Source organism: Phoenix dactylifera, chromosome 14 (genome assembly GCF_009389715.1).
Source record: "Phoenix dactylifera cultivar Barhee BC4 chromosome 14, palm_55x_up_171113_PBpolish2nd_filt_p, whole genome shotgun sequence".
NCBI classification, from domain to species: domain Eukaryota; kingdom Viridiplantae; phylum Streptophyta; class Magnoliopsida; order Arecales; family Arecaceae; genus Phoenix; species Phoenix dactylifera.
The window spans coordinates 12890026-12914525 of NC_052405.1; the positions used below are offsets into that span (position 1 = coordinate 12890026).

At 38.0% G+C, this 24500-nt stretch overlaps 1 protein-coding gene across 2 annotated transcripts; it reads left to right on the plus strand.

Annotated features, from left to right (window-relative positions):
- The first annotated feature begins 1092 nt into the window (after positions 1-1092).
- Positions 1093-24116, plus strand: LOC103719871 (lipoxygenase 6, chloroplastic). 2 transcript variants are annotated; one of them, XM_008809329.4, is made up of 10 exons: positions 1093-1426; positions 1532-1932; positions 3147-3427; positions 3882-4119; positions 5030-5359; positions 5489-5574; positions 5663-5770; positions 5855-6156; positions 7086-7352; positions 23094-23853. In XM_008809329.4, exons 2-10 carry the CDS (start codon positions 1557-1559, stop codon positions 23851-23853), a joined length of 2748 nt encoding a protein of 915 aa, XP_008807551.2. In that variant the 5' UTR covers positions 1093-1426; positions 1532-1556. The 2 variants fall into 2 exon arrangements, with proteins under 2 accessions (XP_008807551.2, XP_008807550.2); XM_008809328.4 differs by having other exon boundaries at positions 1093-1932; positions 23094-24116.
- The last annotated feature ends 384 nt before the right edge of the window (positions 24117-24500 follow it).

Sequence of the window (24500 nt, forward strand, 5' to 3'; positions counted from 1 at the left end):
AATAATAATTATCATGATACCAGCGTATCATTGCTCTCTAGAGAAAAGTTTGCCGAACTTATTCTAACATTATGGAATGCGGTCAGTACATTTGTATTAATCGAGCACTCATATTGCTAGGGTCCTATTTGGTATTGAGCTACATCCTAGGTATATGTGACTCTAGGATCTATATAGTGTAACTGATAATTTCTCTTCTCCTATTATCATCCATTTATGATAAGCTAGCATATTTTCTTGAGAACCCTCAAAAACTTTAGTATCATAGTCTGCTAATATAATATAATATAAAATTATCACAAAAAATTTATTCATACAATTGGCCATCTAAAGTCGATTGAACTTTCAGATAATTAATCATTGTTACAATTTTATACTTCTTTTCCTTTTGGTTTAGCATATTCTCAAATTTCTTCATGACCATTCTAGGGTAATGCACATCTTTCACTTATAGCCATAAAAAAACCTTAATTGAAGATGACAGTTTATATTCAGCGTGTTTGCAATGCATGATGGATTTTAATAATGGTGATTGTGAATCGCAAATTCAATCATACACTACAAAGAGCCCAATTTCCACTCCAATAGCAAACCTGAACCACTCTCAATTGAGAATGAATCATGATCAGAGCTCAATGATCAACCTGTATTAAGAGTATTATATCGAAAATAAGGTCTCCTCTTCAAGTAAATTGACATTTTACAGACATATGTGACATCCAAAATCTCTAGTTTATCTGAGGGGCTACATCCCAAAACTTTCTGAGAGTCCTAAACTTATCCAAAATCTCCCTGTCAGATCTAGCCACTGTAGTGCAGTGACCTCCCAACTACTACCATTAAAATATCATTTACTTCTAAAAATCATCTCTTCTCCTTTCCAAATCCTTCCCACCTCTCCATAAATCCACCACTAATAATGCTAATAAGTCCAATAACTCAAAGAGGAACTTTAGCCAATAAAATGATCGCTTGCCAACAACCACCCCACTGTTCTTAATTTTTTATAGCTGCTGAAAAATCCTTAAAACAGAAAAAGAAAAAAAAAAATCTCTTTTTTAAATATATAATGCCAAGAGAATCTCACACTGTAGTCTATACTCCTATGAGAGCAAATGCATGCAAGTAGGAAATTAGAGTGATTACCAGTTCCTCACTCTACCTTCCTTGTCCTTCCTCTCTTCTTCTGTGATCTAAATCTCCCCAAAGTTCTCTCCTTTCTCCAGTTGCCAATCCTCAACTTTGTGCATGTACTGAAAAATCATTGGAAAATAAACTAGACCTCTTTCTCTAATTGTCCATTGGAAAATACTCTTAAATCTCTTCTCTTTCAAAGATAAATCCAAGAGAACGCCACTCTAATATTCTATACTCTGCAGTGAGAAAAAAAATAAGCAGGAACTTAGAGTGATCACCATCTTTCTTGGTATCTACTCTCTTTCTTCCTCTTCCTCCTCCTCCTCCTCCTCTTCTTCTCATCTTCGCTTTTGGAACTCCACTGGATCTCCTCAAAGCTCGCTCCTTTCTCCAGTTTCCAGTGACTTTGGGCTACTGAGATGTTGTTGGCGAAGTCGACCCCTGTAAACCCTTCAAAGACTGCATCTTTGGCCACCTCCATCCACCCCCAGCTCCGCAATGGTCGGACCCGGCGGGCCCACCAGGTGGAGCTCGGCCGCCGGCGGCCCACGGTCCGGGCCGTGCTCAGCCGGGACGGCAAGAGTGTCAGCCCGCTACCCTCACAGTCGGCGGCCCCCGGCGGGCCCCAGAGGCCTTCGTCGCCGGCCGAGGCGATTGATGTGAGGGTGGTGCTCACCGTGAGGAACAAGCTGAAAGAGAAGCTGGTGGACAAGATCGAGGATCAATGGGAGTACTTCATCAATGGGATTGGGCGGGGGATCGTGGTCCAGCTCGTTAGCGAGGAGATCGATCCCGGTAAGCTGTTTATTTAGTTTAAATTCCGTGGGTCTTTGGAATGATGGAGGCTGCTCTGTCTTAGGTTTCTAATTTCCATGGTTAAAGTTTTTATCTTTCGTTAGTTTCCCTTCCTTTTTGTCTAACTGTAGTTCAAGGTATTGTCTTTATTAGTTTCTATATTTTGATGCCAACTTACACAGCTTTGTTTGTGAATTTTTGGTTATTTATACTGTTATTATTAGCTATGGGTTTGGATGCAAAGGAAAGTGTTTTTACCTCATAAATTTGTGCGAGGAGATGAGATTTATATTAGAAATTTTTCTGAGTTTCATGTTTGAATTGTTAGATTATTTCTTTTTCTATTTTTCTTTTTTAGTAATAAAAAAAATTGTACATATTAATTGGTCTCTGTTTTTTTATCTTTTGTTTGCAAAAATTGCATCTTGTTGTGCTAAGTTAATACTTGATGCTTGATGACTATGAAAGTTTTTTGTGTGCTTTGCTTTTATCTTCATTGTGTTTGTTTTTGGATCAGAGGATTGAAAATATATTTAATTTGCAGATAGATAGATTGGCAAATGAGTTTTTAGGCAGTGCTGATATTAATTTAGCTTGCATGTTAAAGCTGTGACATGCTTATGAAGAAATCGCTGAAGTGAATTAACTCTACTACAAGTTCTTGAAATGTAAAATATGACCATAAGCTTCAGATGGAAATGGCAACTATTATTAGTTGTGAAATGTCATTTTAGGTTTTGTTGCTTTCCTAGCATGTCCTAATATATCTTCTGGTTTTGTTTTTGTCTTCATTATAGAAATGTGACAAAACACAGACATTCATCTGAGGTAAGGCATCAGGCATCGAAGGGTCTAAATTTCAGGATCACAGACCTTATAAAACCTGCATGTGTGCCATGATGAAGGTCACGAGAAAGCTCTTCTCACTGGGATGAATGGGAAAGCAATGTTTTTAGTGCTCAGTCTTGATTTATGTCAGTGCTTGTTTGTTATGATCATATAACAAAACTGAAATATCGTATAATAGTATTTTAATTGTAATTGTTATGCAAACCAAGTTTTTTGTCTTCAGTTATAAAATGTCTATTCCTGTGACTTGATTTGGCTTGCATTTTAGATATATGAATTTCGCTGGCACAATTCAATCAGATTAGGATACATTCTACACAATAAACTTTTGAATTATAATTTTTTCACATTTGTCATGTCTACAGCAACTAAATCAGGGAAGAGAAGTGCAGAGGCTGCTGTTAGGGGTTGGCTGCCAAAGCCATCAAATCATCCGTCTATTGTTGAGTATGCTGCCGACCTCACTGTTCAGCCTGGTTTTGGCCGTCCTGGGGCCATTATCATCACAAATCGACATAACAAGGAGTTCTACCTTATGGAGATTGTGGTTCATGGTTTTGCTGATGGTACTATTTTCTTCCCTGCAAATTCATGGATCCATTCTTGCAAGGATAACCCACAAAGCAGAGTTATATTCAGCAATCAGGTGAGGAAGACTCTTTCTATTAACTCTTCTAAACTTTGAGTTATTGAAACAGAAATGTAGTGGGATAATGGCAAGTCCAACCACAAGTGACTAGCTTATCACAAATATCCTCCCAATACTGTATGAAGATAGACATACACACACACACACACACACACACACACACACACACAAAAAAAAAAAGAGCTACCAGCCAAAAAAGCTGGCTGCATTGTGCACAAGATACTCATAACTAAAACCACATCCCTGGTAAGTAACTCAACCTAATGAGCTATTTTTTTCCCCATTTTCCATCTTGAATTGGCCTCTAGTGTTATCTATACTACTTTAACCGTTGAAGAGAGTATCTTCCAGAGTTGAATTCCTACAAGTTTGTGATACCCATGATGAAGAAAGTCATCATTGCATTTTATCACTACTGGTTGATTTGATGCCTTTTTATGGCAATGAACAGGCATACTTACCCTTGCAAACCCCAGCTGGTCTCAAGGACCTTCGCCAGGATGTCTTGGTAAGCTGTCGTGGTAATGGGAAAGGCGAGCGGAAGAAATTTGATATGATATATGATTATGCCCCTTATAATGACCTGGGTAATCCCGATAAGGATGTGGATCTTGCTAGACCAGTGCTGGGTGGTGAGGAGAGGCCATATCCAAGACGATGTCGTACTGGCAGACCACCAATGAAGTCAGGTATATTCCACATAGATTAAAACATGAGATACTGTCTCGAGGGGAAACCAGCATAATAAGTTTGCTGTAATGAATCATATATCATGACTAATAATGTCACACAATAACCAATCGATCCCACTTTTTTAAAAAAAATTGAATCATGTTTAACAGTCATTTCTTTCATGCATATCAATACATGCTGCATCTATTAACAGTCAATTGCTGCTTTGCTCCGTAATGATCCTTATAAAAAATATAAATGAAAAAAAGCTAATTTCAACAGCCTATGTATAGCTCGCTCGCAACTTTTAGCACTTGGGCAAGATACTAATCATTAGATTTTTCCAAATAATTCTCACATTTAGTATATTGGTATGATTTACAAGCATTTCAGTGAATCAGAAATCTTTACCTTCTTTCTATAAATCCTTAATTTGCATCTATCTGGATACATATCCAAATTGGATACACATCATAAACACAAACAAAACAACTTCTAGATAATGGTAGCGGGAGAACAAGTTTGGCCCATTTTTTCAATAAGAAAAGTGCTTCCCCAGATCCCACAAAAGATTATTGACAAGCCCTATTGGAAGATCTTGAGAAATAAATTTTTAAAATTTTTCCTTTGTACAAAATATATTTTTTTCTGAATATCCCTGAATATCATTTTTTCCCCCTCTTGCTGACGTCTCTGTATCTGATTCTTGCTCCTGCATCCAAGCATCATTTGACTCCATATAATCTGAATGAAGTTCTTAAAGTCTCTATGACTTTATGACCTCCATATTGCACGACTCTGCTCCTTTTGATTTCAGAGTGCAAATAATTTGCATTCTTTTGAAAGAGAACCATCATGTTCATTGCTAATTTGTTATTCTTAAATTCCAAGCAATGATGTATTTCTTATTTATTATTTTGTTAACAGATCCTAGTGCAGAGAGTAGGGTAGGGAAGCCCCATCCTGTATATGTTCCCAGGGATGAAACTTTCGAGGAAGACAAGCAGAACACGTTTTCTTCTGGAGCTCTTAAAGCATTGTTTCACAATCTCATACCAGCTTTGAGGGCTGCACTCTCAGGTTCAGACACCCACTTTGGGTGCTTTTCTGACATTGACAGTCTATACAAAGATGGGGTGCTATTGCAGGGCGAGGAACATAAAGTTACTGAGAGGCTGATGCTTCCATCGATGCTCAAAGGTTTAGTGAACATGGGTCAGAGGCTGATGAAATACGACCTCCCATCAATTATATCAAGTAAAAATCAAAGCTCATTCCATTAGCTTATATTTTATTTTAAAAAGATGGATATGAAATTTTGTACACATTATTATCAGATATCAGCTGTCTCTGTAATATCTAACATTGGTGATTTATTATCTTCAGGAGACAGGTTTTCTTGGCTGCGTGACAATGAGTTTGCCCGCCAGACGCTTGCTGGTGTCAATCCTGTAGATATTCAAAGATTGAGAGTACATACAACCACTTGGTCTTTTAATTTACAGCAGATATCTAATTATCATTCTTCCAAAAACATTCATATGAGATGAGTTTTTGCAGGAGTTTCCACTTCTCAGCAAGTTGGACCCTGCAATTTATGGCTCTCCAGAATCTGCAATAACTAAGGAATGCTTAGAGCATGAATTAAATGGAATGAGCCTTGAAGAGGTATAAGTTGTTCCTGCTGGGAAATGTAATCCTTTGTTTTTATTTGCTTTTATCTTGGTATAATAATTCTATGATGTTGTGCAGGCAATTGAGAATCATAGACTGTTTATACTTGACTATCATGACCTCCTTTTACCTTATGTAAAAAAGATCAACTCCTTGAAAGGAAGGAAAACTTATGCTTCAAGGACAATTTTCTTTCACACCCGTAACGGCATGCTTAGACCAATTGCCATTGAACTTAGTTTGCCACCTACCCCCTCTAGTCATTCACGGAAAACGGTCTACACTCATGGACATGATGCAACAACAAACTGGATTTGGAAACTGGCCAAAGCTCATGTTTGTGCAAATGATGCTGGTGTCCATCAATTAGTTAATCATTGGTGAGTTTACTTGTGACATTTGGATTTTCTTATTTGATTCACATTTTCAGATTTAATATCATGCAAATATTATCAGATTTAATATGGTGTGAATATTTAACTTATGTTTACATAACATCATGTATTTATGTCATTTATATTTTTGCATGTGAGAGCCCATGCTAGCAGGTTTAGTCCCACATCAATTGTGCACCGGAAAAATCTTGGATATTTATACAGGGCCGAAGAATCTAATAACACAGTCTAGATAGCCTTTTTATGTGAGGTCCTATGTCTTAACAAATGGTATTAGAGCAGAACTGGCCTAGACTAGGAGAAACTCAGCATGGGCTCTTTCGAGGGAGACCACATGTTGATTGTGGTGTTTGTGATTGTATTTGGACCTTTAGACTGGAGAGACACCAAGGCTTAAAATGAGGGAGTATGTAAGGGCTTGTGCTCGCATTTGTTTAGTCCCATATCGATTGTGCATTGGAAAGATCTTAGATATTTGTACTGCATCAAATAAACCAAATAACACCTTCTGGCTAGCCTTTTTGGATGAGGTTTTCGTTCATTACAGTATATATCTCCACCGATAGTTATGAACATTGCTGAATTGAGATAAAGATAGCATAGATATGTAAATACTACAATACCGTTATATTTTTGCACGTCTATTTCCCTTCCTGTTTATGTACCTTAGTTGTTTTTGAATTTAGTCAGCCAATATTCTAATTTTCTATTGTAGCTGCTACTTCATAGAACAAAAGACTATTCTTTAGTTGCCACCGCCACATCATTATTATATGATGACCAAATTGCACAATCTCTAATGCATACTGTTCCTTCTTATTCTCATATTACTTATTTATGTCATTATTTTCTTCCTGGAATTTTCTTTGATTCTTCTATCTCCAATAAGATGGAATATGTTTTAAATTTTCTAGGTTAAGAACTCATGCTTGCATGGAACCATACATCATTGCTACTCATAGACAGCTTAGTCCAATGCACCCAATTTTCAAGCTGCTGCATCCACATATGCGATACACAATGGAAATAAATGCACTGGCACGACAAAGCTTGATTAATGGAGGCGGCATTATTGAGCATTGTTTTAGCCCTGGGAAGTACTCAATGGAGCTGAGTTCAGTTGCTTACAAAAATCTGTGGCGATTTGATTTGGAAGCTCTCCCAGCTGACCTGATCCGGAGGTAAGAGTTCTATGTATCTCCTACGGTCTTGATGGTGATGATTCTTATCATTTTCTTCACTGAGTTTTTATATGAAGTTGTGGTTGTGCTTTCATCTATTGTTGAGTTAATGTTATCACATGACACTGCTCAGTTTCTGAGATGTCAAAATTTGTTCTGTACTTTCTGAATAGTGATAATATATCCAGGCAAGTATGATAGCAGTAGCGATAATTTTCTCTTACCCAGTACATAATTAAAAAAAAAGATTCGATTTTGGAGTAAGGAAGATGCTCATCTTTAAATTTTAAGTGGTTTCTTGTTGTTTCAGTTTTCTACGAGACCAGCGAAGTTGGGAAAGAAGATTCCATGCTATTAGAAACATGAAGATTGAATTTGTCATTGATTAGTGAGGTTGCCGTAACATAGAAAAGATAGAGAATATAGGTTCTTGGGATTAGGATAGAAGGCAGGCTATAGAAGAGTCCATTTCTAATTAAGATTTTGGCCTTTTCGGCTTAACTAATGATGGGATCGGGGTTGGCTGGGAAATTGGGATTAGAACTTTAGAAGAGTTTTATCTCTAGTTGATACATTGGCCTTAATTAACAGTACAGATATTATATCAAAAAATAAGAATTAATAGCAAAGATAGCCGGTAGATTGAAACGTAATAGGGGACCAATGCAAGTGAGGCGAGGGTGCCAGCTTTGTCCCTACAGTTGGCTAAATATTTCATATATATTATATTAAAAATTTATTTAATCGAGACAATTTTAGTTTTTTTTTATGTTCTGAATTAATCTCTAATTTTTTTATGTATAATAAGGAGCATCTTTTTTCTACTTAATAAGACTGTATTTTCATTCACATGTTTTGTTCCTTTCTCCACCAGAAGTGCCCATTAATTTGTCTTTTTTGTTTTTTTGTAATGGTCTTGTTGGTTCTCCTATGCTCATGCCTCTATGACCTTGGATAGGAATCAATATCTACCCTCAAATTTTCCACATTTAGGTATAGTTCTTCTAGTTAAATGGTTAGTAATTTGTTTCATTGCCACCCTGGGAGACTGAGGACCATGAAGGACTGGGGATCTTGTTGTGTGAGGTTAAGTGATCGGTTCTTTCAATTTTGAAAATAAACCACGCAATAGCACGTATCTTGTAGGATAGTGATTACGGGTGTCGGTCCACAGGGATTGGAGACAAGTTATTTTTCTTTTAAAAATAAATTAAAAAGAAGGATTTGCTAACTTGATTTAACTAAATTAATCTATGAGTACGAATTGAAATTTTATCAAAGTAAATAGATCTAGGGTTTGGAATCCACCACATAGCATTGCATCAAGGATTGTGTTCTTAGTTTTTATCTTTTGGAGAGGCATGCAATTTTGGCTACAAGCCTTTTAAAATAAAAGTATAAAGAGTGTTAGGAAGATCTATCTTCGGTGTAGCATGAAGTGTCTACCTAAGTATGCTAATCTAGGATGCAGCACACTTCATCTTCCTAGGCATGGATCATTTTAGACTACTTTAGCAAACATGATTAGTAACTAGCATGCTCAAAGTTTAAATATCATGAAGAAATATTTCATTGGAAATAAGAATTTAAACAAACTCCAAAATAATAAAAAAAATAAGAACTACAATTGCCCTGATACATTGCTAGGGCTTCATCCAGCCCTAGACTAGATGTTTAGCCGAGCATGGCTTCCGGACGACCTCCCATCTTCAAATGAAATTGAGCACCTCTCATTCTTCCCAAAATATCACAAATATTCTCTTTCCCTCTCTCTCTCTTCTTTTTTTATTTCTTTCTCTCGGCTGGTGGCTTCTTTTCTTCTTCACCGAAACAGAGTATTCTCTGTTTCTTTTCTCCCCCAAGCTCCCCCCCCCCGTCTGAAGAACTCTTCTCCCTTTTTATATCCTTCCTGACCGTGGAGATCGGATTCTTGAAGGAGGATATGCAGGCGATGGATCCGCGGATGAGTAGCTGGATTGGAGGATGCCGATGCTGCTCCAACGCGAAGGACGACGTGGGCGTGGAGAGGATTCTGCGCTGGCTCTCATCTGGACACGCGAGGCAAGGGAGCTTCCATTTGGCTCGGGATTTGGATGGATCACGGAAGACCGCTGGGATTTGGTTCCGAAGCAAGGAAATCTGGAAGAGAAAATCACGAGCATGGTTAAATGTTGGGCGGATTCCGTGGATGATGGAGTTAATCCGAATGGGAGGAAGGTTGCGGATGCTTGCAAGATTTGAGTGCGAACGGGAGGGATCCGGAAGAAAATCTGGGAGAAGATCAAATCTGGAACAAGAAATGAGGGTGATGGTGCTCACGGGATGCTCGGACACAATTGAACGCGAACGGGAGGGGTCCGGAGGCGATCAAAAATTGGATGCGGTTGAGCTGGAAGGTATGCTCTGTTTTGAATCAGGGGGAAAACGTGCGGATTTGAGCCGTGAGCTGGGATGCTGGGATACGATCGAGATGCGGGTTATTTGTGGAAGGAGATTTGAGAGGATAAGCTTGCTTCGGTTTGCTGGGAAGGAAAGGGATGATCTGCCGATTTGAATCGTGGAAGCGGGGGAGGGGAGGACGTGGTACAGGGGATTCTTATCCATGGGAGATGAAAATGTTTAGATTCAGAATCAGATGGAAATAAATCTTTGGAAAGACGATGTTTGGCTTGCGGATGCTGGGAGGATTGCATTGCGGGAGGAGATCACGTTTGGAGCAAAGAATCTGGGAGGACGGGGTTGAATGGGAATGGGAGTGATCATGCGGCTTGTTCTGAAACAGGGAAGGAGAAGAGAATAAATAATGATGCGGGAGATAAGCGCGTGAGGGGTGATATGAGAATTATTTTATCTCTTTTTTTAGAAAGGTAGTTGGGGTCCACTCGTGTAGGTTGGGAGGGCTCTGTTCTGAATAAAGAAAGTTTGGATACGTGGAGAAAATGGGAGAGGCCTCTGTTTTGTTAAGTTGGGAAGCTTGGTGCACACGAAAAAGATGACGTGGACAAAGGGATGGGTAACTTCATGCAAATGGGGAAGAAAGCAATCCACACATGGAACTGATTGGGACTAATTCGTGAATGGGGTGACTCGACCTGCACACACATTAGACTAAATCAATATAGAAAATTAAACCAAACTTGAATTACCTCTAATAATTTATTAAAATGAAATGAGAGGGGAAACACATTTTCTTCTGTTAATATTTAAAATATGTGCATAACAATAATAATAAGTGCTATGTAAAATAGATAAATTTGTACATTATTTAGCACTTATCATTAAGGTAAGCATGCAGAAGCAAAAGGGTGTCCTCATCTGTGTTGTGGAAACGTTGGATCAAGGTGTTGGTTGTCAAAAGAACCTGAATAAAGTGTCTGATTTAATCAAACTTGAGTTGCTACAGCAGAGCTCATAAATCAGATGTGCAGAGAGTAACAGTGGCAATATTCTGAAGGGATTTTTCTTATGTCTTTTAGACTTCCTTACAAGACAGCAGGGCTTACAAATTTTCTTAAACACATTGGACAGTTCTGGAACATTAAAAAGAGCAGACATGATCATAGAGAAATGAAGAGACACATTGACCATACAACTTGGACTGCATAGGAAAGATAACAGTAATTAAAACAAGCTCTAAGTGCATTAACTTCCAACACTCCCCCTTAATGCACTTTCTTCACAACTCCAATGAGATTTCTGAGATAACAAAACTTGTTCTTTGGGAGTGCCTTTGTCAGTATATCTGCTAACTGCTCTTCACTCTTGCAATACTTGAGCTGAATTTCACCATTCTCTATAGCTTCCCTTATGAAATGGTATTTGATTGCAATATGCTTGGTACGATCATGACTGATTGGATTTTTCCCAATGGCAATGGCTGATTTGTTGTCACAAAACAATATGGTTTCTTCTTCCTGTCTTTCTCCAATGTCTTCAAGAATTCTTCGCAGCCACACAGCTTGTGAAGTTGCTTTTGCTGCAGCCACATATTCTGCTTCTGCTGAAGATTGTGCCACAATGTTCTACTTCTTAGATGCCCATGAACATATGCCTGAACCAAGAGAAAAAACATAGCCACTTGTGCTCTTCATATCATCCAAACAACCAGCCCAATCACTGTCACCGTAACCAATTAGACTTGAACATTCTCTAGCCTTGTAAAGAATCCCATAATCAAGAGTGCCTCTCAAGTATCTAAGAACTCTTTTCCTAGCTCCATAATGGTTCTGACTGGGTTCTTGCATGTAGCGGGAAAGTAAATTTGCAGCAAACATTATGTCTGGTCTAGTGGCTGTAAGATACAAGAGGCTACCAACTAAACTTCTGTACATTTTAGCATCTACCTTCTTAGCACCATCATCCTTCTTCAACTTTTCATTTGCAACCAAGGGAGTAGAAACTGACTTGCATCTGTCCATATTGAAATTTTTAATAATACCTTCTGCATACTTCTTTTGAGAAATGAAAATCCCATTTTGTGTTTGGGATACTTCAATTCCCAAAAGATAATGCATTAGCCCCATGTCACTCATTGCATAAGCCTGCATCATATCTCTTTTGAACTCTTGAATCAAGCTTTCATCATCACCAGTAAAGATTAAGTCATCAACATAAATTGAGACTATCAACATAGAAGCTTTTTTCTTCATGACATAGAGAGTGGGTTCACTTTGGCTTTTCTCAAAGCCCTTCTTGGTGAAGTACTTGTCAATCTCACTATACCAAGCTCGTGGAGCTTGCTTCAACCCATAAAGGGCCTTTTTCAGTTTGTACACTTTATGTTCTCCCCCATTCACCAAGAATCCGGGTGGTTGCTCAACATATATCTCTTCTTCAAGTGTCCCATTTAAAAAAGCAGATTTAACATCAAGCTGGTATATTTTCCAGCATCTTTGAGCAGCAAGAGCAATGATAGTTCTTATAGTTTCAAGTCTTGCAACTGGTGCAAAAGTTTTCATAGAAGTCAATACCTGGCTTTTGCGCGAATCCTTTGGCGACAAGCCTTGCTTTGTGCTTTTGAATGCTGTCATCTTGATTAAACTTAGTCTTGTATATCCACTTCACTTCAATTACATCTCTTCCTTTAGGCCGATCAACAAGCTCCCATGTATGGTTTTTTTCTATCATACCCATCTCTGCTTCCATTGCCTTGACCCAAACTTCTTGCTGTTTTGCTTCTTCAAAGCTTCCAGGTTCTAGGACAGAAAAATTGCATGCCTCATACACTTCACTCAGACTTCGCATCCTTCTTGGAGGACTTTCAGGTGAAGAGTTGATGGGAGAAGACAATCCCGAGCTTGAGCTTGGATTTGATGGGGCTGTAAATGACTGAGAGGAAGCTCCATCATCTGAAATTTCTGGAGTATTATGCTCCACTTCACATGTTTCAGATGGAATCTCCTGCACTCTATTGTTAGTCCACTCCCATGAAGCTTTTTCATCAAAAATAACATCTCTACTGATGATTAATTTTTTAGTTTCAATATTATAAAGCCGATACCCTTTTGTCTCCGAGCTATATCCAACAAAGATACATTTTTCACTTTTCATATCAAACTTTGCTGTCTTCACACTAGGAATGTGTGAGTAGCAGATGCAACCGAAAACTTTAAAATGCCTTACCGATGGCTTGATTCCGCACCAAGCTTCAATTGGAGTCTTGTTCTTCACCGCCTTTGTTGGACTTCTGTTGAGAATATAAGCTGCTGTATAAACAGCTTCAGCCCAAAAAGTTTTTGGTAAGCCTTTCTCATTTAACATTGAGGTAGCCATTTCCACAAGAGTCCGGTTTTTGCGCTCAGCCACTCCATTTTGCTGTGGGCTGTATCCTGCTGTCAATTGCTTCCAAATACCTTCATCTTTGCAATATTCTTCAAAATTTTCTGAAGTGTACTCGCCTCCCCTGTCACTTCGAATAGTCTTAATAGTCTTGCCACTTTGTTTCTCAACGAATGCCTTGAATTTCTTGAATACAAGAAAGGCCTCTGATTTTTCTTTCAAAAAATAAACCCAGGTCATCCGAGAGAAATCATCAACAAAAATAAGAAAGTACCTGTTATGATTCAAAGAGGGAGTTCTCATTTGTCCACATATATCCGTGTGTATAAGCTCCAATGGTGCCTTTGCTCTCCATGAGCTTTGTTTTGGAAATGATCCACGGTGTTGCTTGCCCATTATACATCCTTCACATGGATCCAAACTGATTTCAATGTCAGGCAGCCCATTCATCATATTTTTCTGCTTTAATAGCTTTAGCCCATGGAAGTTTAGATGACAAAATCTTTTATGCCATAGCCAAGAATCTTCAACAACTTCTCCTTTAAAAGCTGAAACTGATTCATACTTGAATTCAATAAAAAATTTTCTGTTCTTGGTCATCTTGACAGATGCAATTGCCATAGTCTTATTTTTTCGATCATAAATTATGCAGCCATCATCTTCAAAGCAGAGACGATAGCCATTCTCCACTAGTTGCCCAACACTTAGCAAGTTCTGTTCAAGGTTACGAACGAGCAAAACATCGTGAACATGCTTCGTTCCTTTTCTAGTTTCAACAGCAATGCTTCCTTTTCCTTTGGCTTGAACAATAGCTCCATTTCCCAACCGTACCTTAGGTGTGACTGTAGTATCAATACCAACAAATATTTTTTCATTTGGTGACATATGATTACTGCACCCACTATCTAGGTACCATACACTATTCTTTTCTTCACAAGCTACTTGACAAGCATAAAATAAATTTCCTTCATCATCAACCTTTTGCTCAGTGAAGTTAGCTTGATTGTTTGTCTTAAATCTGCAATTTTTTTAAATATGCCCAAACTTCTTACAGTGATTGCATTGAGGCTTTCCACGATGCCAGCAACTTGAGGTATCATGGTTTGTCTTTTTGCAAATCTTACATGACATTTTGGAGTCATTGGAGAACATACCTTTCTCATATTTTCTTTCTTCCTTCTTTGAGTCATCCTTCTTCCATCTTCTTTGTTGATTGCTTGAATCACCTTTCTTGAAGGATCTTTGAGGCTTCAAGTTGAGCTTTGATTGGAAAGCACTTTCAATCGATTGGTCTGAACGCCATTGTCTCCTCTGCTCATGAGACTCCAAGGAACCCATCAATTGCTCAATGGATAAGGTGCTGAGATCCTTTGACTCTTCAATTGCTGCAACAATATAATCATATTTTTCGGGCAAGCTGATTAAGATTTTCGCAACTATCTTCTGATCAGAAATATCTTCACCATACATCTTCATCTGATTGACCATATTAATGACTCTGGATAAATAATCTTTTACAGATTCAGATTGCTTCATTTTTAAATTTTCAAACTCCCTTCGTAAGAATTGGAGTTTTACTGTTATGGCCTTACTGTCACCTTGAAACTCCCGTTGCAAGGTCTCCCAGGCTTGTTTGGCTGTATTGGCTCTGATGATTCTTGGAAAAATGGTTGGAGAAACTCCATTTTGAATCTTGGAGAGGGCTCTAGCATCTGTCATTCTGTTTGCATCAAGTCTCTTCCTTTGGGCATCAGAAAGTCCACTCTCATCATCAGGATCTTCGAAACCTTTTTCAACAATGTTCCAAAGACCTTCAGCCAGGAGCAAAGTCCTCATTTTCACCTTCCAAAATTCATAATTTTCACCTCCAAAAACTGGAATAATAGAGAAAGGAGCAGAATTTTCTGCAGCAGAGGAAGCCATCTGGTCCTGTAGTTGCTGTCTTCTTTTGTGGGAGAAATACACCCTGATCTATCTATCGAAACACAGCTCTGATACCAGTTGTTGGTTGTCAAAAGAACCTGAATAAAGTGTCTGATTTAATCAAACTTGAGTTGCTACAGCAGAGCTCATATATCAGATGTGCAGAGAGTAACAGGGGCAATATTCTGAAGGGATTTTTCTTATGTCTTTTAGACTTCCTTACAAGACAGCAGGGCTTACAAATTTTCTTAAACACATTGGACAGTTCTGGAACATTAAAAAGAGCAGACATGATCATAGAGAAATGAAGAGACACATTGACCATACAACTTGGACTGCATAGAAAAGATAACAGTAATTAAAACAAGCTCTAAGTGCATTAACTTCCAACACAAGGATGCTTAAAAATAAAAGACAACCTATGGTGTATATGGCCAGAATAAATCCAGCAGAACTTGAACAAGGACTCTCTTACCCTGGAAAGGATTGGGGAGTTTTTTGACAATGTACAGAATAAAAATAAAATTTACTTTTTTTAATAATTTTTGATGCAAGAAAAATAAACTAGATAACTAGAAGGCTCTGAATCTAAACTTGAATTCAAAAGCAACAAAACAAAGAACTAGAAGGTAAACTAAGCTACAATAACTAGTTAGATTCTTGTCAACTGAATCTCTCTATCTGCTTGAGTCATACAGTCTTCACTCAGGCTTCCCACATCTCCACCAACATCGCACTAGCTTTACATAGGACTTAGAGAGTCACACCAGAAGAATGGCCTTCATGGAGCACACTGAAGTGTGGAAGAGACATCAGTGAGAACACTCACAAGCAAGGCTCGCCGTACCGGTACCGAACCCCGTACCGGTGCCGCATTAGTATAGGCGTACCGAGTGTCGGTACGGTACCGTACGCTCGGTACCGACCGTACCGACATTGGTGTACCGATATCGGTACCCATCGGTACGGGTACGGTACGCTCGGTACCGACCGGTACAGCGAATCTTGCTCACAAGACAGTTCAAAAACCTACAATTCTTTACATTATGATCAAAAGAGAAGATTATGTGCAGTATTTATAGTGGAATTTTCCTGTCGCCTGTAGGATTTCTTAACCCCTTTACTCTATGATTAATCTAGAGAAAAAAATAATTAATGATAAAAATAGTGTTCTAAATCCAATTGGACTTCTAGCTTCTCTAACAAGTGTCTCTAGAAGAGAGAATTAAGAAAATTTGACTAAAAATATAAGAATAATGAAAATCAACCTTTTTTTAAAACTACCATGGAATGGTATTTTGTAATAACCACAACTTTGCTAGCAATGGCAGGTCTTAATAAATCAGCTCTAGGCTATAGCTTTGTTACCTGACATTCGATTGACATGATTTACGTTGCTTTAGAAAGCTTACTCAATGATGGGCACAATGAAAGAAAATCCCAAAATTCTGCTTGTATCATTTTTAGTGAATTTTTAAATTTTCTGATACCTATGATGCATCCTAACACTGCAAAAGTTTGAATTTTTCGAACACCTTTGAGTCAAGTACCACCGCATTACTATGCTTAGCCTTTAGTTTTAGGCTCCCAAGGGGTCACCCATGGTGCTCTTGTATTGATCTTCTGCCTGTAGCATGAATCTCGAGGCCTTGACTTTCAATCTTTTTCCAACATAGTTTCTGGTGCATCCATTTCTTCTTCTTGATCCTTAGCAGTTTTTGTTCCATTATGGTGGCCCTTAAAGACCTTTGATCATAGAACTTGGCATAAAATGGGCCTGCATCCTCTAGGCAAATTAGGAGGTTTCCAGCCTGCTTCATTTGACTTTATTTATGATAAATAGTATCTCTTTGTAGTACTTCAACCTAATTAAGTGATACTAGGGATGGCAATAGGCAGGTTGGGTTGCGGTCTGGTTAAACAATTCTCATGTCATTGTCAACTCCTTTATAATCAGGTTTAGCAAAGTAACCCATACTGAACCTGCTTATTTTATACGGATCCATACCAAAACCTATCAACCCCTTTATAGGTCCACTCATTAGTTATATACCTTGAAGATGAAAACAAACTAGGGACAAGAAGGAGGGACCTAGGATCGGATATTCAAATCAAGCTAACAGATAGGGAAAGGCTCAACAATATATATTAGATTTAACACCTATACCCCCTTCCTACATGTGGCCTAGATTATGCATGTGGAGAGATAATTGAGTCAAAACAGACTAAAATTACAATAGCATATAACTGGGAACAATTAAATAAATAATTTAATTGGAGGAGATTCGAATTCATGATCTCTAGCAAACTTGATATCGAGACCATGTTAACAATGTATATCAGGCTTAACATCTAGGACTAGATTTCAAGGATCTTTCAACCCATGTTGAACCATCAAGTTAGGAGGCCAAACCCAAATCCGACCCATTTATAATCAGACTTGTCTTTGTTAACGCAAACTTGTCTTGATCATAAAAAATTACCAATTGGGCGAGTTGATAGATTCGTGTAAAAAATTTCCATCTCTAACTGATACCAGGTCTTGTCATACTAATTGTGAATCTATATATGTATACACATACTAATAATAATAATGACTAGTATATTATGTTTGTTGTTCAACACCAGTGGATGTTTTGCGGCCATCATCATGAATGCTGCTTTTTTCTTACTTATTTACCTCTAGGCAGACTCTTTATTGAAAGACCTAATAAACATACCACTTAGTCAAAGAACAACCTTGCGCAATTTTAATTGCCATATAACCTCTCTTTTGCTTATCAATCATACATTGATGAAGAAGCCAAGATTCGTGTATTTGTATCAATAAAGAAGTGGATAAGAGATAATACCCTAACTTAAATAATGTTGACACTTATTTAGAAAAATTTACTAGATGATGGATCAAATAATAACATATTAATAATTTTTACCTAGATTCATAATTCTGTGGAATGGCCTGAACAAATTTAACTAGTAGGAAGATTATTCTCCCTTGTAGTTTGTAGCATAAAGTGATAAGGAAAACTGCCTATATATGTAAATCATTTAACAAAACAAATGTTGCTAAATTTTAGATTCGTTCTATGCGAAACTTATAAAGCATTTCTGCTTTTAGATAAACACAAGAATTACTAATGTTGACTAACCCTAAACAATTTTTAAACATAATTACAACCTCCTAATCCATTCCCTCAGTGAACATGAATCCTGCAATAACCTTTTCCCATGTACCATAAGTAGTTGATTTGCAGTTGTTTCCCATTCGTCACTGAGTTGAGATCTATATAAACTTTTGAGATAAAGACTGATTGACGTTTGTTAATAGAAGAACAAAGTAGAAGCAAATCGTAACATTAATATTAACCTAGACTATATGCACTAACAAGGTCTTATCCTAACGGTTCACAGCATAGGAAGGAATAACTCAAAAGGAGCACTTGATTGTTTGCAAACTGAACTTTTCTAGGCTAGTGGTAGGTGTCATCATCTTTTCATGTCATCAGTGTCCTTTGATGATTGGTGCTTTGGAGTGCATCCCGTAGAGAATCTCTTTATTTTTCAGTATGTTGAAGAGATTAAAGAATATAAGTTTCCAAGGTTTGCATTGCTGAAATACTCATTTAACAAATCCCTCTCTGAGGATGCTTCTGTATCATGGCCATCAAACCCTTTTCTAAATATAAGGAATGGTTTTATGAGTCCCGATTCACTAATTGTTCCTACTAATGGCTATCTCTGGTGTTTGTCTCAGCTTCCACAAATTTTTTCTTACCATATCCATCCATGTTTCCTTTTTTATTCTCTTCTAATATTTTTTGTGGTGATATTGCTATTGAAGGTTTCATGTTATTGGAGATCTTTCTATCAGTTCTTGTATTTGAAGAACCCTACTTGAGTATAATTTGATTCTTCATGGTGTTCCCTTTGACTGTTAGCAAATATTCATCAATTACTTGAACAGTACATTTTTTCTTGAAATCAAGGCCTTCAACATATTCAGATGTCTCTACTTTAGGTACCTCCAAACCTGGAACATGTCAGTATGTACTAGATAGCTGTTTCCTTAGAGCAACATAGTCATGTGGCTTAGTCCAGACGATTTTAGGTATGCAATTAAGCTTTTAGCCAAATAAACCCTATCATTTTCATGGTTTTATAGTTTTTGGTGGTTTTAAACTCCTGCATATAGTTTAAACCTGCTCAGGATACAAAGGAAGATGCTCAAATCTATTTTGAGTAGAGTGTCTTGCTGAACGGTGGGAGTATAAAAGGTATGGATCTCATCTTTTGGCATTTGAAGCAATATCCCTCAATTAAACCTGAGAAAGCATTCTTAGTTTGCCTATACAGTTAAAACTTAAAAGCATAATGAAAGAGCTCTGAGTTTGGATTGAGAGAATTGGATATAAGAGAGAGGAAAAGAGGGGAGAAAATACAAATCCCCATTTGGTTAGGAGAGAAGAGGAGAAATCCATTCTCTTATTGGTTAGACATTAAAGGAGGAGAGAAGAGAAATCTTAAATCCCTAGTTTGGATCGTAAATGAGGAGAGAAGAGAAGAGAATTTGAGAGAGACAATTTTCTCCAAACCCCCTTGTAATCTCTTCAAAAGTGGAGTGATTTAGAGAGAAGAAAATGTTCTCTTCTCTTTTCTTCCCTTGTATCCCAAGTTCTTTTCCTTTCACTTCTCTCAAGTTCAAAACTCTCCTCTTCCTTTCTTGTCTTTTCTCGTTTCCTTTCTTTTGTTTCCCTAATATCATTTGAGTAACTAACTTGCTTCAGTTGATTGGTATGACTTACTATGAGATAGGACAAATCATGAGTATCCTAATTCTGAAGGGTAACTTTAGTAGCCTTGCTCCTTGGGCTTGTGGGCCGGCCCCAAGAGGCTAGGCCCAAGGCCAATTGTGCCTTGTGGCATGAGGCAGGCAGAGAAGACTCCCAACCGAAGTCTTCTTCCTCCCCCAATCTTGCCGGACTCCAAGAGTCCTAAGGTGATCCAAACACTGGATAAGCTCTAGGATCTCATCTGTTAAAGATTATCCTCCTCTGTGGAACTCCATCACCGGTTTCTCCAAGAATCATTGCCGATCCCAACGACTCTTCTTCGAGTTCTCCCTTGATTCTCCATTGGAAGGGCTGTCGGACTACCTCGTCAGACCGAGGTAACCCATCTATACTCCTTCCTCCTTGTTTGTTGGTTTTATAAGCGTTGCCATCTTGAATTGGGCCGACAAATCGCTGAGATTTCATTTGAAATAGGGGTGCTCTGTTTCGGCCTCTTTGTCACGTGTTCATCAACACCGGTCGCCGGATAAGGCCGGGCTGACTCTTTTGGGACCCCTGAGATCATGTAGTTGTTAGATTGGGTAATCGATCGTGATCTTGGTCGAGTTTGGCGTGGATCCTTTTCTATTTTTTTGTTTCTTCCTTCTTCCTTGCATTGGCCGACCACCATCATCGGTGATGCTACAGCTGAGGGCCGTCGGATGCCGCGGCTGAGGGTCGTCGGTGGCCGCGACTGAGGGCCCTCGGTGGCGTCCATCGTCGGGGTTGGGCCACCCTGGCCGCCCCTAGTTCTGACCCAAGGGGAAAGGAAAGATCCTTCTCTCTTCTCTTCCCTCTTTCTCTTCTCTCTCTTCTCTCTCTTCTCTCTCTTCTCTCTCTTTGTTTTCTCTTCCTCTCTTTCTCTTTGTGGACCTAGGTTGACCCCAGTAGAGGGTCCTAGACTAGTGTTGCTATGACCTTCCGCCGTGCTAGCCTTCACTCCGGTATTCATCAGCCCTCCTTGGACCCCTCATCATCAACAATCTAGCATGTTACCCTTATCGTATTTGATACCTATTTCTTGATCTAATGATTTGGAAAACATTGTTTTGACTGATTTGGACGATCAGGCACTACTGGATTTTATCGTCACTAATCTATATTGTGTTACTTGTACCATGATCTGATTCTTGTTTCATAAGTTGATTAGTTTGATTGACCAGAGCGGACCGACCCTGATCGTCGGACGCCGCTATCGAGTCGACCCTATCCTTCCTTCACTCCAACTTTTATCGGCTATCATTGAACTCATAATTGATAACCCTTGATCTATTATCCTTTTCCTAATTAGATATATATTTCTTGATCAAATAGATTGAGTTACATTATGCTGATCGATTTGAACAATTGGGCGTTGTCATCTAGCTGGCATCATACTTCATTCTATACGAATTTATTTTCATAGTCGACCTTAATTTTTTATGGGGGTTGCAGTCATCCGAATAGGAAGAAGCCCAACAGAATTTTATACTCTAGTTTCTAAATCGAGGTAAGGCTCTGACCCTTTATTTATTTTTAAATTTTTAATTAAAAGAGGATAGAGAATATGAGTAATTCAAATATTAAAAATCTAAAACTAGATAATTACTGAACAATTGATTCATTAATCTGACGAGTGATTGATAAGGGATAAGTTGGTTTTATATTGATATTAAATTGACTGGATATGTTAGGTGTGGTTTGATAGCATTGTAGCTGCATTGGATTGCGATAGAGGTAAGAATCCCCTATACTTGATCATCAATATATATATATACATGTTTATTGATTTGTACCGCTGGATTTGCATCGTGAGACTTGCATCGTAAGATTTGCATCGTGAGATTTACATTAATGGATTTGGTTTACTAAGAGATGGTATATTTTATATGATTTTCAGTACGAATATACTTGTACATTAAACCAATTATTATATGTTCCAGATATTGAAATATGATTATATAAACAATGATACCTGGAATGTCTGAGAAATACATTGTGTAAATGGAGAGTGATTTGACAAGAATAATATGCAAATTAGATGGATAAAATATGGTATGGACTATCCTCGTCGTGGAATAGCCTCCACAAAATTATGTTTTGGATAGCCTCCACGAGTTTATGCATGGGATGGCCTCCACGGGCTTACGTGTAGGATAGCCTCCATGGGCTTACGCGTGGAATTTTGTTTAGCAGTTTTGGATTAGGACATAATCTTGGTTAGTCCAAAGTTAGAAAGATAATTAATATGAAACTTGGAATTGAGATAATGAAAAATGGATGATAAGACACATACAACCAATGTTGAATAAAATGTTTTACTTATTGGTATTTGTGATATATCTCTTTTGAAAAGCCGGATATTTGATGTATGTATATGCGGGTATTTGTTGGTTTAATTGAGTTATATTAGATGTTCGAAAAGCGATTTCATAATTTATATTTTTATTTTGGTGTCGATTGCTATTTTCAAATTATATTATTTGATGGGTGTGAATATGCAAAGATTCTTACTGGGTTGTAAAGCTCACAACTCCTTTCTATTTTTTCTTCGAAGTTGCAAGTTACATAATAGTTGGCTATGGTTAAGATCACAGTTGAAAGGGAAAAATAGATAGAGCATCATTGTTACTGGTTGGATGAATGAATTTAATTCTATACAAGTTTGTTACTTGTTATGAAATGAGATCATTTTTGTTTACGGATATTGAGGTTGTAATAAATTTTTCAGGCCTAGTATATTCTCTAGGGCTCTGCCTTAGGGAGTGTGCGGCCGTATCACGTGGCCGGACCTAGGTGTCGGGTTCGGGGTGTAACAGTAACTGACTTCTGTTACTAAGATTTGGTTCAGTTATCATGAGGTAACAAGGATTAAATAGGTCTTTTGAATGCTCATGTATTGCACATATTTTCCAAACTGCTTGGAAAAGAGTTTCTGTCATAAATTAACGTTGCAATGTGGATTAGGAATATAACACCTGGATGGCAATCACTGTGGGTGTACTTTTATCTTCTCATCAGATCTCCACAGAATTCCTTAGATACGTAAATCTTTTGCTGCTTATGTTCTAATATCATCTAGTCCTTGTTCTGCTGAATCATGCGACCACCATAATTAATGGACAATTCATTGAATTGAATATACAAACTTCAAATATCCATTTGCATGCAAACTTGCATGATTTGCACAATCTAGCCTGAGCTAATGATCTTTGGATTGCATATATTTCAGGGGTATGGCAGTGGAGGATCCTTCGATGCCTTGTGGAGTAAAACTTGTTTTGGAAGACTACCCTTATGCTGCAGATGGTCTCCTTGTATGGTCAGCCACAGAAGATTGGGTCCGGGATTATGTTACTCATTTCTATGCTGATGCCAGTAGCGTATCATCTGATGTTGAACTCCAGTCTTGGTGGGATGAGATAAAGAACAAAGGACACCCGGACAAGAGAAATGAACCATGGTGGCCTAGCCTAAACACCAAGCAGGATTTGATCCATATACTGACGACGATGATATGGACTGCATCTGGACAGCATGCTGCCATAAACTTCGGCCAGTATCCGTTCGGAGGATACATGCCTAATCGCCCAACATTGATGAAGAAACTCATTCCCCATGAAGACGAGCCGGAGTACGAGAACTTCCTACTAAATCCTCAGCACACGTTCCTGTCTTCTGTACCATCTCAACTTCAAGCTACACAAATAATGGCTGTTCAAGACACCTTATCAACTCACTCTCCTGATGAGGAGTACCTTGGCCAGTTGAATGGGTTGCATGCTCGTTGGATCGGCGATCGGCATATCTTGAACTCGTATGAGAAGTTCTCTGCAAGATTGGAAGAAATAGAGCAGATAATTAATAAGAGAAACAAGAACTTCCGCCTCAAGAACAGGAGTGGAGCAGGTGTTCCTCCATATGAACTTCTTCTTCCCTCCTCAGGCCCAGGAGTCACAGGGCGTGGGATTCCAAATAGCATATCAATATAAGCATGGCTTGGTTTGAATTCTTGATCAAGTGTATGTTGGAACACCTGGATCATTCATTTAGAGTATTATCTGACGCTACTAATTTTATATGTACCCGTAGTTTCTCATTTTTGTATGCCTTCGTTGCGGTCTTTTGTCTAGCTATATTGATGAACTCGAACCAAGTATAGGTGTAGTCTCTTGGTGCTGATACAAGGTACCTAGGTTCCATTCAGTTCCCACCTTCACTAGTGATTTTAATGAAATTTCACCGGGGTTCTGAATATTGTTATTTTTCTTCTCAAATATATATATCTCCAACGGTACAAATAAATAAATATATATATCTGGTGACTGAATATAGGAATTTTTATCTCTATCGCAATCCGACGCAGATACAATCCTACCTAATATATCTAGTCAATTTAATATTAATATAATACTAACTTATTTTTTATCAATTACTCGCCAAATTGATGAATCAATTATTTAGTATTTATCTAATTTTAGAGTCCTAATATTTGAATTATCTATATTCTTTATTCTTCTTTAATTAAAATTAAATATAAATAAAAGGTTAAGGTCGTACCTCAATTTAGAACTAAAGTATAAGATATTGTTAGGTTTCTTTTTGTCCAGATGACTGTAGCTCCATACAAAATCAGGAT